General features: G+C 38.8%; 1 protein-coding gene across 9 annotated transcripts in view; it reads right to left on the reverse strand.

Moving 5' to 3' along the window:
* EFCAB11 (EF-hand calcium binding domain 11) overlaps positions 1 to 17,128 on the reverse strand; it is a 156,995-nt gene that overhangs the window by 133,801 nt on the left and 6,066 nt on the right. For 7 of the 9 annotated variants that reach the window (XR_008539071.2, XM_063793064.1, XM_009428282.4 and 4 more), the window contains exons 4-5: positions 4,386 to 4,487; positions 3,401 to 3,491 (exon numbers count right to left, since the gene is read on the reverse strand). Coding sequence is in view for 7 of the 9 variants with exons in the window: in XM_063793064.1 (XP_063649134.1) it covers positions 3,401 to 3,491; positions 4,386 to 4,487 (193 nt within the window). In the remaining 2 variants the exon portion in view is untranslated. Of the gene's footprint in view, positions 1 to 1,427; positions 3,277 to 3,400; positions 3,492 to 4,385; positions 4,488 to 17,128 lie in introns of those variants that run through there. The other 2 variants (XR_001709288.3, XM_009428283.4) reach the window with 2 other exon arrangements.

Here is a 17,128-nt window from a genome sequence, read left to right on the forward strand (position 1 = left end):
GCATATACTCCACAACATGAATATACTTATTTATAGAGGAGCACATATGTTATTATATTAATATACTATGTACATGGTTAAAGTATAGAAATTTCTAAAGAATTAAAGATAAAATATTTTATCAATGGCAAATAACTTTCTGATGTCTCTAGAAATTATTAATACTTAACCAGAACAATGTACACTAATATACTCTATTATTTCTGAAAATCTTGGCTTAATATTTTATAAGTGAGCAATTTAAAATTCAATTTGTTTTGATACTTGGTTTTAATGGACAGTATAGGTACCTCATGAAAATACATAGATCTAAATGGGAAAAGCTCATCATGCCACTGACTCCATCCTCTGATAATGCAAAAGTTTAGGAATTTGAAAATTTGTTTTGTTTTCTTAAATTATTATTTTGTTGTTAATGCCAACTAAAATTCAGCTAGTAAAGTCCATCTTTCCTGATATCTTGCTATTGAATTATATATATAATTATGTATGTTTACATATGTTAATCATATATACAATTATTAATAATATATAATTCTGTTGTATATAACTAATTATATTAATTATATAATTATATATTGCATATATAATTAAATAAATGCAATTAAATAATTATATATTATAGATTACATATATAATTAAATAATTATATATTATAGATTACATATATAATTAAATAATTATATATTACATATTATATATGCTTAAACATCTATAATTATATATTACATATATACAATTATATACATTAATATATATAATTCCAATCATAATTATATATTACATATATAGTTCAATATATAATTATATATATAATTCTATAGCTTTAATACATTTTCAAGATATACTCTAACCTATGGAAAGATGGACATATAAATACATACATATATATATATATATATATATACACACATATTTTTTTTTAAGAGATAGGGTCTTGCTCTTTTGCCCAGGCTGGGGTGCAGGGGTGCAACCTTGGCTCACTGCAGCCTCGAACTTCTGGGCTCAAGAGATCCTCCCATCTCAGCCTCCCAAATAGCTAGCAGTAGGACTACAGGTATATGCCACCATACCTGGCTAATTTTTGTATTTTGTGTAGAGACAGGGTCTATGTTGCCCAGGTTGGTCTTGAACTCTTGGCCTCAAGCAGTCCTCCTGCCTTGGCCTCCTAAAGTGCTAGGATTACAGGCATGAACCACCACACCAGGCCGAATTTCTGTTTTTAATAATTGTGTGCTAAAATCACCACAACTTTACAGATTTTTGAGACAGAGTCTCACTCTGTCACCCAGGCTAGAGTGCAGTGGTGTGATCTCAGCTCACTGCAACCTCTGCATCCCAGGTTCAAGTGATTCTCCTGCTTCAGCTTCCCGAGTAGCTGGGACTACAGTGCATGCCACCATGCCCAGCTAATTTTTGTCTTTTTAGTAGACATGGGGTTTCACCATGTTGGCCAGGCTGGTCTTGAATTCCTGACTTCAGGTGATCCACCCGCCTCGGCCTCCCAAAGTGTGGGGATTACAGATATGAGCCACCATGCCTGGCCAGGACATTCCATTTTAAACATACCAAACATGCAGATATGAATTTTAATAGGTGACATTATGTTTTAAAATAAAATAACATTTTCAAACATCTATTTCAAAAATGTTCTCCCTGTAGCATAGCTTTTCTTCTAAGAAGGTGTTACTTTCTCATTCATCGTTAAAACATTGCCTGTATCTTGAATGGCTATATTTAAATACATTTTTCAAAAATCTCTATAAGGTAGTATCTACTAAAACCATTTAACACATAAAGTTCATCATATTTGGACAACTTGTCTTTTTGTAAAAAGAAAATGAGTATCAATTTTTAGTTCCTTTGTTAAAAACAACTTTTGTATGGTAGAAGTATATTGATATTCACTACCTATCTCATCACAAAATACAAAGATGCTACATTTTAAAGGATTTGCTTTTACAAAATCAGCTAAGTAATGTTTTCCCATAAGCATTTTGTATGCATCTGGCTTTAACTTCTTTGCTCTTCTTCAATAGCTTGCTCAGTAGCTTGCTTGTCAATGATGCAGCAAATGAATTTCATATATGTCACTGTTAATGATAATGACTGCAAATCTTCATTCAAATAACCTATTTACTAATTTCTATTGAGAAGGGCTGGCTCTGCTCATATTTCATTAAGTTACTTTTATCCCAAATGGGAACATCTGCCAGATGTCCCCCAATATCCATTCTCTCTCCCTCTTCCTTGGTATCAGAACCTCTATTCGTGGGCACATCATTGCCCAGAGCAAAGACTACATTTTCCAAAATCCTTCCCCCTTGCAGCTGTGCATGACCTTGGAACTAAGTTTTGGTCACTGGGTTGTAAGTGGAAATAATATATATCCTGAAAAGGAGTGCATACCTCTGCTTTCTTTTCCTCCTAACCAGCTGGAATTCAGATTTGACTGCTGAAACTTAATATTTGACTGCTGAAACTTAAGCAACCATCTTGAAGCAAGAGGGAGAAGCCAGGTGTTGATACAGCCAGAGCAACAAGAAAAGGGGCAATCTGGATCCTTCCCGACGGTGTGGTCAACATTCGCCCCTGGTTTGCCTATGTTTATATGGCAGAGAAATGAATTTCTATATTTTTTGAGTTTCCGTTCTTTTGGGTTTTCTGGCTCTCGCTGGTGTGCCGAACGCTAATGAATACACCTGTTAACAGGGTTGATGAAGAGCTCACGCTGGGAGTCAGAGAAGAGACAGCTCTGCTGTGTTCTCACGTCAGCATGTGTTTGCACTATTAATATTACCTTCAATCTGCAGTTTCCTAACAGAAACTGCTTTTAAGCCACTTGTCCATTTTGTCAGGATTCGTTCATAAGAACCACATAATATAATCTTTAAATCCACTTTATCAGGTATGTGTGAACAGCAACATGTGTCAGTAGCTTTGAAAGCAAGGGAACAAGGGGGCTACCATCAGGCAACTCCAGCTGTTCTCTCCAGACAACTCAAGAACCACATGTAACCTGTGTTTGTCTGAAATACAGACCATGTGAGGACACCAGCATCCATGCTAAATATTACTAAAGCTCCATTTTCCCTTGGTTCACACGTAAGTATCTGAAGAAGTTCTTTCTTCCTGTTCCTCTCCTGCCCCTACTCATAAGTGCTTGTATGCACCTGCCTGGTGTGCAAGCGCTCCCCCAACTTTACAGTTCACTGTCAGGGGCATGGAAGGACTCATAGCTAACTATAGATTTCCCTCCTGGACCATGACACTATGCTGCAAGAGAAAAATGTTCCAGACTCAAAAATCAGAATAAATAAGTTCTTTCCATAAAGTCAAAAACATGTAAAAGCAAATGGTAAATCAAAAGGTGGTGTACAGAAGGATTTTGATGCCTTACCTGAATACCTCAAGAACAGTCCTTTCCGGTAATTTGGGAGCCACCTGCCTAAATGCTTTTTTGAAATCTTCCAAAGTTAAAAATCCACGATCTACTTGAAAACAATAAAAAATATTCACTTACTTTAATAAGACCTATCAACTGTTACTTCAGCCATAACATTTGTGCAAAACTTATTTTAATATATTACTAGGAGAAAAGCAGTAGTTTACGATTGATTTCACAGATAAGGTAATCTGAGATTGTCTCATCGGAATAATTTAAGATTCTAATAATACTTTTCTTCAGTGCAGTCCCGGCTGATCTTGAAGGTCACTTCTGGCCCTATCATTTTGCTGATTCTCTCAGTACCAGAGATAGCACTATATAGAGACATGCACTCTAACAACGGTGTTAGACTTTGAGTCTTTGCGAGTTGCCAAAACAATGCAGTCTTCAAAATGCATGTTTTTTCCTTTGCGTGGTATTAGAATCATGAAATATTGCTATTTAGAAGGAAACCATAACAGCAGTCAAGACACTGACCCTAGACTCCATGAGTCTTTTCATTCTGTGTATGATCTGTGGGGCCTAGGGGGTCTACAGCCACCCACCCCTCTCAGCCACACCCTATGGGGGAAAACAATTCCACCAATCATATGTAGGTCAGAGCAAGAGTTGATGAAGAAGCCACACGGTCTCCCACACCTCCATAGGTGGCTCATGGCCTATATCCCCCAGGGCCAGTCCTTTTGCAGTCCCCATGACAATCAAGGTACAATATATTAGTACAACTATATAACTGTAAATACTATTTCATCTATGGTAAATGTCAAGAAATCACGACGGAGAAAAAAATGTGCATCAATACCTAAGGTAACAGCTAATGAATACAGTAATATAATCTTCCAAGTATATTATATATTTGACTTACGGGGTATATAATCCTATTCGCAATCCCTTAATAGCAATTTTGTTTACATCAAAACACTTTAGAGACACTTACAGTAGGTGTCAAAGGCTGTGAAGATGTGTCTTACTTCATTCCGATATCGTTGAGCTTCCTTCTTTTTCCTGACAATATTTAAAAACCCCTCAAGTAATATACCTAAAAGTTGGGGAAAAAACAATTTGTCAAAGATTATTGTCTTCCTCTTTAAGAAAAAATTAAACAGAAATGGACAGTAATAAATCCCACCGATAATCAAATTTTATCTTAATTTTGGTGAACAGTATTTACTCAAGATCTGTAAAGTTTCCTGAAGACCGAAAAAGGCATTTTGCTAAATGCTAACATTTAACAGACCCAACACTAGAAATCAATAGTGAAAACACAAGACACTTTTAGGGTTCACTGAGCTTTTTCCAGGGGTAAAGGAATGGTGACCTTGAAAAAACTGTAACACTCTTCCCTCTAACAGATCTAATAGGCATGAAATTACTTATTAAACAAGGTCTCATAATTTTTCTTTCCTTATGCTTCTTTGATCCCTTTTTTCCTAGCCAGATGTCACTATGGCAGGTTTTTTTCCAACTGGGAGATCGGGTCAGAGAAGTAGTTTCTTAAAAGTCAATACCAATTGTACACCACAGATAAAGGTGGGGAGAATATTACATAAACAATAGAGCTGGCACCATCTCCAGCCCTGGATACACCCCACAACGTGTGGAGCAGCCTCAGGCTCAGCTTCCTGCGACTCTCATAATAAAAGAGCCCAGCATGATAAAATGAGATTGGATACTGTGCTTACAATGTCTATTAAAACGAATTCTAATGTGATCTTTGTAGTAGGTTTAAAGAGCGAAGCCAAGAATTTAAACATTTTAGTGAACTGAGCTCTACATATATAAAAAGAGTGGTTCATTTTTATAACTCAGAATTTCCATAAAAAATTATCACTCTGTTTTAAAAATAGCCTCCAATCATACAATAACCACATGCACATTTTTTCTTTTAGTGATGTAATACTATGCTGTATACCTTTTCTAAAATAGTTCCAATCATTTAAAAAAGTGTAGAAATGATTTTCTTAATTTCCTACATCTTTATTTATATTTAAAGATTTATAAACTGAAAAAGAAATCTGTCTGTTTTTAAATGATTCCTTTTAGGACCTACTATGGGCCAGGCACTGTATTAAGCTTTGGAAATAGAGGAGAAAAGAGAATACACATGATTCCAGTCCCAAGGGAGCTACTGATCTGGTGGGGAAGGCAGTCATTACACAGGTTCAACTGCAAATGCACACCTCATTGCAAAGTGTGGCATGGGCAATGAGGGGAAAGACAGGAGGTTGTGAAAAAGATTCACAGGAATCCTCATGTCAAGTAGACTCTGGTGACAGAGAGAGCCCTTCAAGGAGGAGATATTTAAGCCAAGACCTAAACCATGAGACAATACCAACTGCCTAATGTTGGGAAGAAGAGCATTGCTGGAAGTAGGAACAGCCTGTGCCAAGGCTGTTGGGTGGCAAGGTGGGAAAATGAAAAAAGGCTGCTGTGGCTGGAACAAAGTGAGCCAGAGAGAAGTGATACAAGATGAGGTTGGGGAGGGCAGCAGGGGCCAAAACTCACAGGCTCTTGTGGGCCACAGTAAATAATTTGGGTTTTATTTAAGTGGCAATAGGAAGTCAACAGAAGGTTTGAATTGGGAAGTTACATGATCTGAGTTTTGAAAGATCTTTCTGGCTATTATCTTGATAAAAGGACGGAGGTGGGGGAGCAAAAATGTAAAAAGAGAGACCAGTTAGGAGCCTACTGGCAAGAGATGTGGTTGCCAGGTTGCTGGCAGTGGGGATGAGAGGAGTGGAAGGTTTCCAGATATATTTTAGAATCTAAATGACATAGCTTGATGAAGAACTAGATGTGGCAGGTGAGAAAGAAAGAGATGTCAAGAATATCCCGTAGATTCTGGCTTGAAGAGCTACTTAAAGAGAGGAGAAAGTCTGGGGGAAGAGCAAAATTGGGGCGAGATGAAGAGTTGCCATTCAGCTGTGTGAAGTGTTCAGTGCTCTGGAGACAACCAAGAGGAGAAGTTCAGGAGGTGGCCGGCTGTCTTCTAGGCAACAGGGCATATCTCCCTCACCTACCAGAGTGCCTGGCAGGTGCTCAATCATACGTACTGTAGCAAATTAGCATATGTAGCGTTTTTTTCCATAGTTGTGGGGAATACATATTGATGCAGCTCCATTCTTATCTAATTACCCTTGTGACAGAGAACATAATGACAAATTGTTAGCTGAGGTTAAAATTGAAGTCTAGCCATGCCATGTGCCCGTAAGATCATATCCATAACTTTAGCTTCATGAACACCAAAAGCTAGTCAATTAAGTAGCAACTAGAGTAGCTGAAATTCTTGAATAATGTATTCACTGATAATGGCATGTCCTAGGAGACCCTTCAGAAATGTATCCCAGTCCACCTCTCAAGGCTTCCTAGTCAACTTCCTGGTGCTTCCCCAAGCCAAGAGGCCCTTTCGTACTCCACACCTTTGTATGTATAGAACACACTGCCTGGAATAATACACTTTCTCCTTTTTTCTCCTAGTGAATATTTATATCTCCTTCCAGATGCAACCCAGGCATCATCTCCTGTTTGAATATGTCTCTGATTTCTCTCAGCTGAGTCCTTTTTCTGTGACCCGACGGCCCTTTGTTCATCATGCAATCATAGAAGTGATTAGGATCTACGGTAATTATTTGGCCACATGTCTGCCTGAGACATGCTGAGGGAAAGCAGTGTATAGTGTTCTCAAAATTTTATCCCATGTTTAGCATGATGCCTAGCAGACAGTAGGCATTCATTACATGTTTGCTGAGTAAGTAACATTCAATGAATAATAACAAACAAGAAGATGTTATTTCTAGTTTTTAGCAAAAAGCATTAAAATGCATGTGGGTTTTTTTTTTTTTTTCCTAGAGACAGGGTCTCGCTCTGTTGCCCAGGCTGGAGTGCAAAGGCTAGTCACAGGCATGGCCACAGCGCACTGCAGCCTCAAAATCCTAGCCTCAAGTTATCCCCCACCTCAGTCTCCCCAGTAGCTGAAACTAAAGGCATATGCCACCATGCCAGGCTTAAAATGTGTGTTTTAGACCAGGTGTGGTGGCTCATGCCTATAATCCTAACACTTTGGGAGGCCAAGGTGGGCAGAGAGGTTGAGGTCAGGAGTTCCAGACCAGCATGGCCAACATGGCAAAATCTGTCTCTACTAAAAATACAAAAATTAGCCAGGTGCGGTAGCTCACACCTGTAATCCCAGCAATTTGGGAGGCTGAGGCAGGCAGATCACCTGAGGTCAGGAGTTTGAGATCAGCCTGGCCAACAAGGCAAAACCTATCTCTACTAAAAATACAAAAATTAGCCAGGTGTGGCGGCATGCACCTGTAATCCCAGCTAGTCAGGAGGCTGAGGCACAAGAATCACCTGAACCCAGGAGGTGGAGGTTGCGGTGAGCCGAGGTCGTGCCACTGCACTCCAGCCTTGGTGACAGAGCAAGACTCTGTCTCAAAAAAAGAAAAAAAAAAAACACCCATGTTTTAAATGATCTTATAACTCTGTAAATGAATGCCAAAAAGTAGGTCTCTTTCTATTCACGTAGCCAGCAAAATAAACTGTCACTTCAGAAACTCCAATTTCTTAAAACATATGATATAGTAAAAACCAAACAAAATTCAGAGAGAACTACATCCATAATATTTGCTCTTATCATTGCATTTGACTTAGAGAAGTGATAAAGGGAAAAAAGCACAATTCCTGGTTCATCGTGTAATTCACAAGGAAAAAAAAGGACCTGAGTGGTGATATCTTTTAAATTACATATTCAGATAACTCATGAGTATTTGGAGCTGTGAAGTATTCAGGTCTTTATTTCACAATATTGTAGGATAAAAACAAACGGTCTTTAGCTTTTACTAGGAGAAAATGTATGTGGATTTAAACTGTATGCCTATTACCACTTAAAAGGAAAACCCATCCAATAACACAAATTACTCCGTATGTGTAATCAATTTCTTTCACACTATTTTCCCACACAATCGTATACTTTTATTTCTTAAAGTCCATACTCTAGGGGTTAAACTCATCAAGCATATATTGTGTGAACATATCCCCTCCCTTCTATGCCTTTAATTGTCTTAATCTTCTGACGCAACATTTATCCAAATACAAGACCCTTTTCTAAAAAGCACAGAGGAGTTTTTGTTCAGCTCGGCTCTCATGTTGTAGTAATATGATCACTTTCCAAAGCCAATACATAGTAACATGCTATTCCTGAAGCTCTGCAATGAAAACACATTAATGTAAGCTGTATACATCTAGCTCTTTAAATAACCTAGAAAGAGTTCCTACTACTAGCTCCACCTGCTGTCACAACATTCAAACCTAAAATTACCACTTCACAAAGGCTTTCAGTAATTCTACTGACATCAGATTTCATATCCAATAAGAAATGTATTACCTGTGTCCCCTCCCACCCCGCCTCCAGAGGAAGAATATGTTCAGAAAATTCTAATTTCAAATACAATGTTGAGTCTTTTGTGCACACTGTTCCACTACTAATAGTTACCTAAACATCCTTTACTGTGGTTACAAATTAGCATCACAACCTTAGGAACCACACAGATCTATGTGTTTATCTGTGTTTATTATTAATATGTCTGCAGAAGGTATTCAGAAATTGCCTGGGTCATTAGACTCTATCAATAGTTGGCAAACTATTTCTTTTTTCAGCTATAGGAAAGATTCTTCTTTATATGAAAATGGAAAGCCTCATGTGTAGAGGAGATGAAGGAAGAACTATTTGGTTTGAAGTGGGTGGGCTTCCCATTCTTCCCTATCCAACAGTGTCTTTGAACGTGTCCCCAAAGGATCTAGGATTGAGGCTCGTGGTTTAAAGACCACTGGACCAATGATCTTTACAAATCCTTCTTGACCCTGCAAGTCCATGCATTTTTTTGTACAACTGGAAAACATCTCCTTCCATTTTATAAACAATCCTTGGCAAAATGGACTCTCTTCATGTTCTATAACATATATATATATATATTTTAGATGGAGTCTCACTCTGTCGCCAGGCTGAAGTGCTACAGCACGATCTTGGCTCACTGCAACCTCCACCTCCTGGGTTCAAGCGATTCTACTGCCTCAGCCTCCCGAGTAGCTGGGATTACAGGTGTGCGCCATCACACCCGGCTAATTTTTGTATTTTTAGTAGAGACGGGGTTTCACCCTATTGGCCAGGCTGGTCTCGAACTCCCGACTTTGTGATCTGTCTGCCTCAGCCTCATAAAGTACTGGGATTACAGGCATGAACCACTGCGCCTGGCCAACATGTACATATTTTTTAGTTTCCAAACTACTTAATACATGTATATATATCTATGAGAGATATAGAGAGAGAGACTAGAAAGATTATTTTTTTTTACTTGTTTGTTTTTAAGCAGTTTCTTAGGAGGGTAATCATCTTTCACCACAGGGGAAGATAAATTCAAAAAGTCTAACAAAACTATATAAATTTTTTACTTGAAAGTTCCATTAAGTATAGTTTTTTGTGGTTCACAGTTCTAAGCTTCAGGGTCAGTGCACACAGAGAAATCCTCTTGAAAATGAAGGAGTCTAGCATCTGGCTATCACAGTGAGCTCAAATTAGAAACTGCAATAAACCTGGGGAGAGTGAAGGAGAAAACAATAAAAATGGCAAGTTATTTGGACAGTAAGCCTGGTCCTAGATTTAGTAGAAAGGAAGGGTTCATGTTCATTGTGTCACATATTGATTTTTCCAGGAGTTAAAAAAATGCTTAAAAATTAGGGTTTAAAAGGATGAGGCAGTCTTTCAAAAGACATAATGCCTTCTCTAGTCTGAGACACCAAATTCAAATTATGACTTTTGGAGGCCATGACAGTGAAGGGGTGGGAGAAGGATATAATGTGTTCGCACAGAAAGACTGTAAGGATGGTAGGTGAAAGTGACTTCAAAAATAGTGAGTTGTCACCTACGATAAATGAATTCAGAGGATAATATTTTCTTCCAGCTTACTATGGATGTGTAGGGAAATAAAGAGAAAATAATCTACCTTAATGGAAGAAATCAAGTTTTACTATATAATTGGTGGGAAAATGAGTAAAAACAGTTAGAGGCCAGGTGTGATGGCTCACATCTGTAATCCCAGCACTTTGGGAGGCCAAGGCAGGCAGATCACCTGAGGTCAGGAGTTAAAGACCAGCCTGGCCAACATGGTGAAACCTTGTCTCTACTAAAAACACAAAAATTAGCCAGGCGAGGTGGTGCTGCACCTGTAATCCCAGCTACTCGGGAGGCTGAGGCAGGAAAATCACATGTTCACCTCCAGGCTTGAACCCGGGAGGCAGAGGTTGCAGTGAGCCAAGAGCGCGCCACTGCACTCCAGCCTGGGCAACAAGAGCAAAACTCCATTTCAAAAAATAAAACAACAACAACAACAATGCAAAAACAAAAAAACAAAAAAAACAGTTACAGTAGAATAGAGAAATCTGAACCAATAAAATCTTATTTCTATCAAACCCAGGCAGGAATTGTTACTTTTTTATTATATACATCTCCTGCTCATAAAGCTTAAAAGGTTCCTCAGTGTCAAACACCACAAAGTCCTAATACCTTATTCTGGACTTTAAAGCTTCATCCTTCCTTCTGTGCACACCGGTCCTTAATCCTTCCCAGCTCTCATCATGCCAGCTGACTCGGCTGGGCACAATTCATTTATAGTTATATACTATATTCCTTGCTGCTGCAGAGGTTAAAAAAAAAAAGGTAAAAATCCAAGAAGAGTGGATTCTGTTAATGGGAGGACTGCATTAACAGCATGATAGCTGATATATTTAGGTATGCAAATCTGAGATGGGCGAGAGATTTGTAAAAGAACAGGGATCTAGGAAGAAAAGATTTCAGGCACTGACGTGGACAGCACAGAAGAGGGTCTCTGAAGAACTCTACACAGAGAGCACAGCACCAGCAACAGGAGCAGGAGGCGGGGCACACAGCTGGCACCTGCCCTGCATTCATTTACCGCCTCTTTTCTCCTTTGCTCCATCACTATTTCAATCCCACCCATCCTTCAGCATGTCCAGCTCCAGGCCCACACCTCCTCTAGGGGGCAGTGCTGCCCTCCTGAACTCTTAAGAGGTTTTCTTGCCTCCAATAGTAATATAACATCCGGCCGTAAAAGAAGTGGCAATATTTCTTTCATCTTCCCTATCACATAAGATATATACACATTTTTTGATGGAGTCTTGCTCTATCGCCCAGGCTGGAGTGCAGTGGCGGGATCTCGGCTCACTGCAACCTCCGCTTCCCAGGTTCAAGCAATTCTCCTGCCTCAGCCTCTGGAGTAGCTGCAATTACAGGCACCTACAACCACGCCCAGCTAATTTTTGTATTTTTAGTAGAGACAGTGTTTCACCATGTTGGCCAGGCTGGTCTTGAACTCCTGACCTCGTGATCCACCTTCCTCGGCCTCCCAAAGTGCTGGGATTACAGGCGTGAGCCACCGTGCCCAGCCCACATAAAATATATATTTTTAAATGTCTTTAGGTCAGTGTCTGTGTCTCCTAATTCTTCCCCATCTGTATAGTGAAACATATTCACTGTTTTCTAAATGGGTAATTAAATAAACATGGATGGGTGAATATCTGTAGGAGATCCCACAAAATGCTATGATTATAATTTCAAAATAAGGTAACCTTAATGTGTATGCAGTTTCCTGATTATAGAAAAGAACTAAGAGGCCAATTGAAATCTGAAATCAACCAAAACCTTCATCCCTGCTATACCTTGATCTTTGTTCCATAGGAGCCAAAATAAAAAACCATACACAACAGCAGGTGTTTTATGACAGAAACTAAGACCAGAAAAAGGATATTTAAATTTAGAAAAATAATACCTTTAATAGTCAACTGTCTTGTTTTGAACAAGCCAGACAAGATATTAACAAATAAAAGCATGCAAGCCAACTGACCATTAACCTACTCATCCACAAATTATTTTTCAATTGGACCTTACACTGGATAGCAGTCACACAGTCCATAAATACTGCTATGATGAATCAATCGCTTTGATTTTTCCATCATTCAAAGTTGAGGGTTAAAAGTAAGTTCCTGGAAAGCTTTTTCAAGTATCAAAGTAGAATATGTTCATTAATTTAAAATGGCAATAGTATGAGGAAACAGAAAAGATGCTCAATCTAATCGCCTAGTGAAAACAAAATTCTGAAGTCCTTTTTTCTGGTTTTTAATCTTAGGCATATTTTACATAGATCCGAGATAATAACACAGAGACAAATGTATGAGGATTCAGTGGGACAATGCTCATTCAGTTCTTATTTATAGCTTTTAGCATAAAGAAAAGCCCTGTAAATCTTAGCTGTTGTTATTTATATAGAATGGTCTACAATTTATTCTGGAATAAAGTCAGACCACCTGAGATCTGTATACTTGGAACACACAGCCTTTGCCCTTCATAGAACTGCCCTGACATTAAACACTGGTCTACACTGAGAAAAGATGAAGCAACAGCCTTACAAAATTCACTACTGCATTTATTGAACAGCTCATCGACACTGACATCCACTCAGCAGTCTCCCCTCCATGAGACATCACAGAAGAACTATCCCAGGGCAGGAGGACTTATGCCTCTCTAGAAAAATTGTTTTGTTGCATGGACCCTGACTGCAGCTGTGCTTGCTTGTGTTTTCCTATTTGTTCTGGATGCTAGGTAGTCCAGAACCAAATTTGAAATTAATGTCTAACAACTATAGAGAACTATAGAGAACATGGTGATTTGTTTTTCGTGTATTGATTCTACTCCTGACTTCAACTCATTGATTCATAAAGTTCCTTAGGGGAATGAATACTGGCCTCGATTTTGTCACAATTAGGAATATGACCCATGGCACTATTAAAAATCAAAGGAAGGGCTCATCAATTGGTTAAGAGGGTGAGCTAGAGGTCAGAGCACGTTGGTCTGGTACTTACTAGCTAGCGGTGCCACTCTGGGCAAATTATTTAATCTTGCTAGGCTTCTGGATTTATTTATTTTTTTATTTTTAAACTTTTTAGTACTTTTTTTTTTTTTTTTAGAGATATGGTCTTGCTATGTTGCCCAGGCTGGTCTCAAACTCCTGGGCTCAAGTGATCTTCCCACCTCAGCCTCCCAAGTAGCTGGGAATATAGGTGCATACCGCCATGAATGGCCAGAGTTTTTTAACTTCTAAAATGGGGATAGCCAGGCACAGTGGCTCATGCCTGTAATCCCAGCACTTTGGGAGGCTAAGGTGGGAGGATCACTTGAGCCCAGGAGTTAGAGACCCTGTCTCAAAAATAATCATCTAAAATGATAAATAAAATATAATGAGGATAATATGGTTTGGCTCTGTGTCCTTACCCTACCCAAATCTCATCTCGAACTGTAATCCCTGTGAGGGCAGGGGCCTGGTGGGAGGTGACTGAATCATGAGGGCTGACTTCCCCCTTGTTGTTCTCACCAGATCTGGTTGTTTGAAAGAGTGTGTCAATTCCCCGTTCACTCTCTCTCTCTCCTGCCACCATGGGAAGAAGGTCTTTGCTTCACCTTTGCCTTCTGCCATGATTCTAAGTTTCCTGAGGCCTCCCCAGTCATGCTTCCTGTTAAGTCTGTGGAACTGTGAGTCAATTAAACCTCTTTATAAATTACTCAGTCTCAGGTAGTTCTTTATAGCAGTGTGAAAATGCACTAATACAGAGGATAATCATAATATCATAGTTACATTAAATATAACAATCATCACAGATGAATGTGCTCATCACAGATCTGCATGATAACTGTTCAGGAAATGATTGCTGCAATTATCTATAATAATAATAAATACTGTAAAAGGATTTTGCCAAGTATTTATTATTTTATTATTCCTCTATATCATTTTGTGATTCTTCTCTGAAGCCTAGGTTCCTCATTTTAAAATAAGGACAGATGACTGTTTTCCAGGTCTCTTCTAGTTGCAAGCTTCTTCATTCTATACACTTGGAAAAGTTATGAAGTGCATCACAGAGAATGAGGGTTATAATGAAACCCTCTGAAAGACGTAGCAAGACTGTAAATCAGAACCAACCTCAACTGTGATCTGCTGCTTCCTTTAACTAATGGCTTGATTTTTTTCTCCCACTCATATATTTCCTTGTTTCAAGACGCCACGACAGTTTTTGCTTATATTCACTTGCTTGTTAGGTTACAGGCAATAAAAACACCATTAGCACCTTTCTGCTACTCACCCTGGCTGCCCTCAAATTCTCCCAGCATGTACACTTCTTCCAGATACTTTACTCTTATTTCTACTAGCTTTGACTTAACTTTTCACTCTTCTTAATTTTCACGAGGAAATCTCTATTGAAATGACCTACATTTCAAGAGGATTAGAAGCCCTTGGGAAGCAGGGCCTGGGCATCCAGGTTTAGGTATAATCCCGAACCCAAAGTGCAGGGTGTCTAGCTTCCGGACTCTGGCCCTTCCTAAAAGCAGCTGAGTCTGGGCCAAACTAGAATGTGAGTCTGACCTCACCCTGCAAGCTGGGCAGCAACTGGGCCCTGCAAAAGAATCCTGTGGATGGTGTGTTAGAGCCCTGTTCCGAAGTAAGAACAATGGATAGCAGAGAATTCCCAAGTCACAGCTGTATTATACAGAACAACTTTGGAAAGTTGATTACCTGAATAAATAGTTCCCAGGAGGCCAAGGCCAGCATTTCAGACCTGTTTTTTTCTTTTTTTTTTTTGAAACAGGGTCTCACTCTGTCACCTAGGCTGGCGTGCAGTGGCGTGATCATGGCTCACAGCAGTCTCAACCTCCTGGGCTCAAGCAATCCTCTACCTCAGCCCCCTGAGTAGCTGGGACTGGCATGTACCATCAGGCCTGGCTCATTTTTGTATTTTTTGCAGAGATGGGGTTTCGCCATGTTGCTCTCGCTGGTCTCAAACTCCTGGGCTCAAGTGATCCACCCACCTTGGCCTCCCAAATTGCATGGGACTACAGGCGTGAGCTACCACACCCCGCCAATTTCAGTTCTTCAAGATCCAAACATTAAGAAGAGAGATAATATATGTGGAAAAACATTTAATCTGCACATGTGCTCTCTTCCTTCAAGAGAAATAGCATGTAAAATTGACTCGTATCAATAAGAGGGAAAGAAGAAAAAGTGGATGGTTTGAAATTGGTTCAGTATTGAACAATTCTAATAGAAAAATTGCATGTTAGCAGCAATCAGAGTACAGCAGTGATTTCTTGCTAGGCTATTTTACTCCTTTTCTTGAATGTTTGTGGTCTTGAGTTTCTCCAAATAAACACACACACACACACATACACACACACTCACACTAGAGTACAGCTGGGAGAATACAGGTGGGGACTGTATTCTTTCTTCCAGAATCCATACCTCTCTGCACATTAGAGAACTAGTTAAGGAAAGAAAACATTCAGTGTGAAGTCAAATCCTTAATTCAAAATCAGAGAACATACAGAAGAAAGAAAGTCTATGAGAATAATGAATGTTAAAATGCCTTCAGCAATAGTCACACTTGATGTATCAGAAAAGCCACTGTATTAATCTTTTTTCATGCTGCTGATAAAGATGAGACTGGACGATTTACAAAAGAAAGAGGTTTAATGGACTTACAGTTCCACACGGCTGGGGAGCCCCCACGATCACAGCGGAAGGCAAAGAGGAGCAAGTCATGTCTTACATGAATGACAGCAGACAAGAGAGAGCTTGTGCTGGGGAACTCCTCTTTTTAAAACCATCAAATCTCGTGAGACTTATTCACTATCACAAGAACAGCCTGGGAAAGACCCGCCCCCATTATTCAATTATCTCCCACTGGGTCCCTCCCACAACACGTGGGAATTATGGGAGCTACAAAATGAGATTTGGGTGGGGACATAGCCAATCCATATCAGTAACATAATAGAGAAACACGATATTATGACCAGGGGAAGATCTTCATCCAGAAAGAATAACTCACTGAATATCAGGGAACTCTTAAGAAAGAGAAATCCTATCAATGCAAAGAATGTGGGAAATCCTTTTGCCAGAAAACAAAACTCTCTGTAGATTGGAATATTCACAAAAAACCCTAAGGAAAAAAATGTAGAAAAGGCTTTATCAAGAAGTTGTAACTAATGGAACATCAACCATTATTCTGAATATTTTGAAAGTGAAAATTTTCAACAATAAATTTAAAACCTGGAGCAATTCTATCAAGTTAGGGATTATATCAAGAACATGTTCTCCTAGCAATAATCCTGAAAGTCTTATTTTAAATGTGATTCTAAACCTTGTATATAAAGTGTATTAGATTTTAATACAATATTAATAAATCTAATAAAATATTAGATTTTATTAGATCTAATAATAAATCTAATAAAATATTAGATTTTAAATCTAAATATTAGTAATCCCTGCTCTCTTTTTTCCCCCCCCACTCAGTGTGGGTAGTAGTTTCTCATTTTTATTGATTACCTCAACAAAATCAGCTTTTAATTTTTTCTTGTTTGTCCTCTTTTCAATTTCAACAATTTCCATTCCAATCTTTACTATTTCCTTTCCTCCACTTATTTCAGGCCTTATTTACTCTTTTTTGTAGTTAAAGGTAGAAGATAATTAAAGGTAGAAGCTGAGGTCATCAGTTTGACACCTTTATTCTTTCCTAAACATAGAAAGTTAGTGCTACCACTTTCCAAGTATTGCTTTCAATCCA

The sequence above is a fragment of the Pan troglodytes genome, chromosome 15 (assembly GCF_028858775.2).
Source record: "Pan troglodytes isolate AG18354 chromosome 15, NHGRI_mPanTro3-v2.0_pri, whole genome shotgun sequence".
Classification (NCBI taxonomy): domain Eukaryota; kingdom Metazoa; phylum Chordata; class Mammalia; order Primates; family Hominidae; genus Pan; species Pan troglodytes.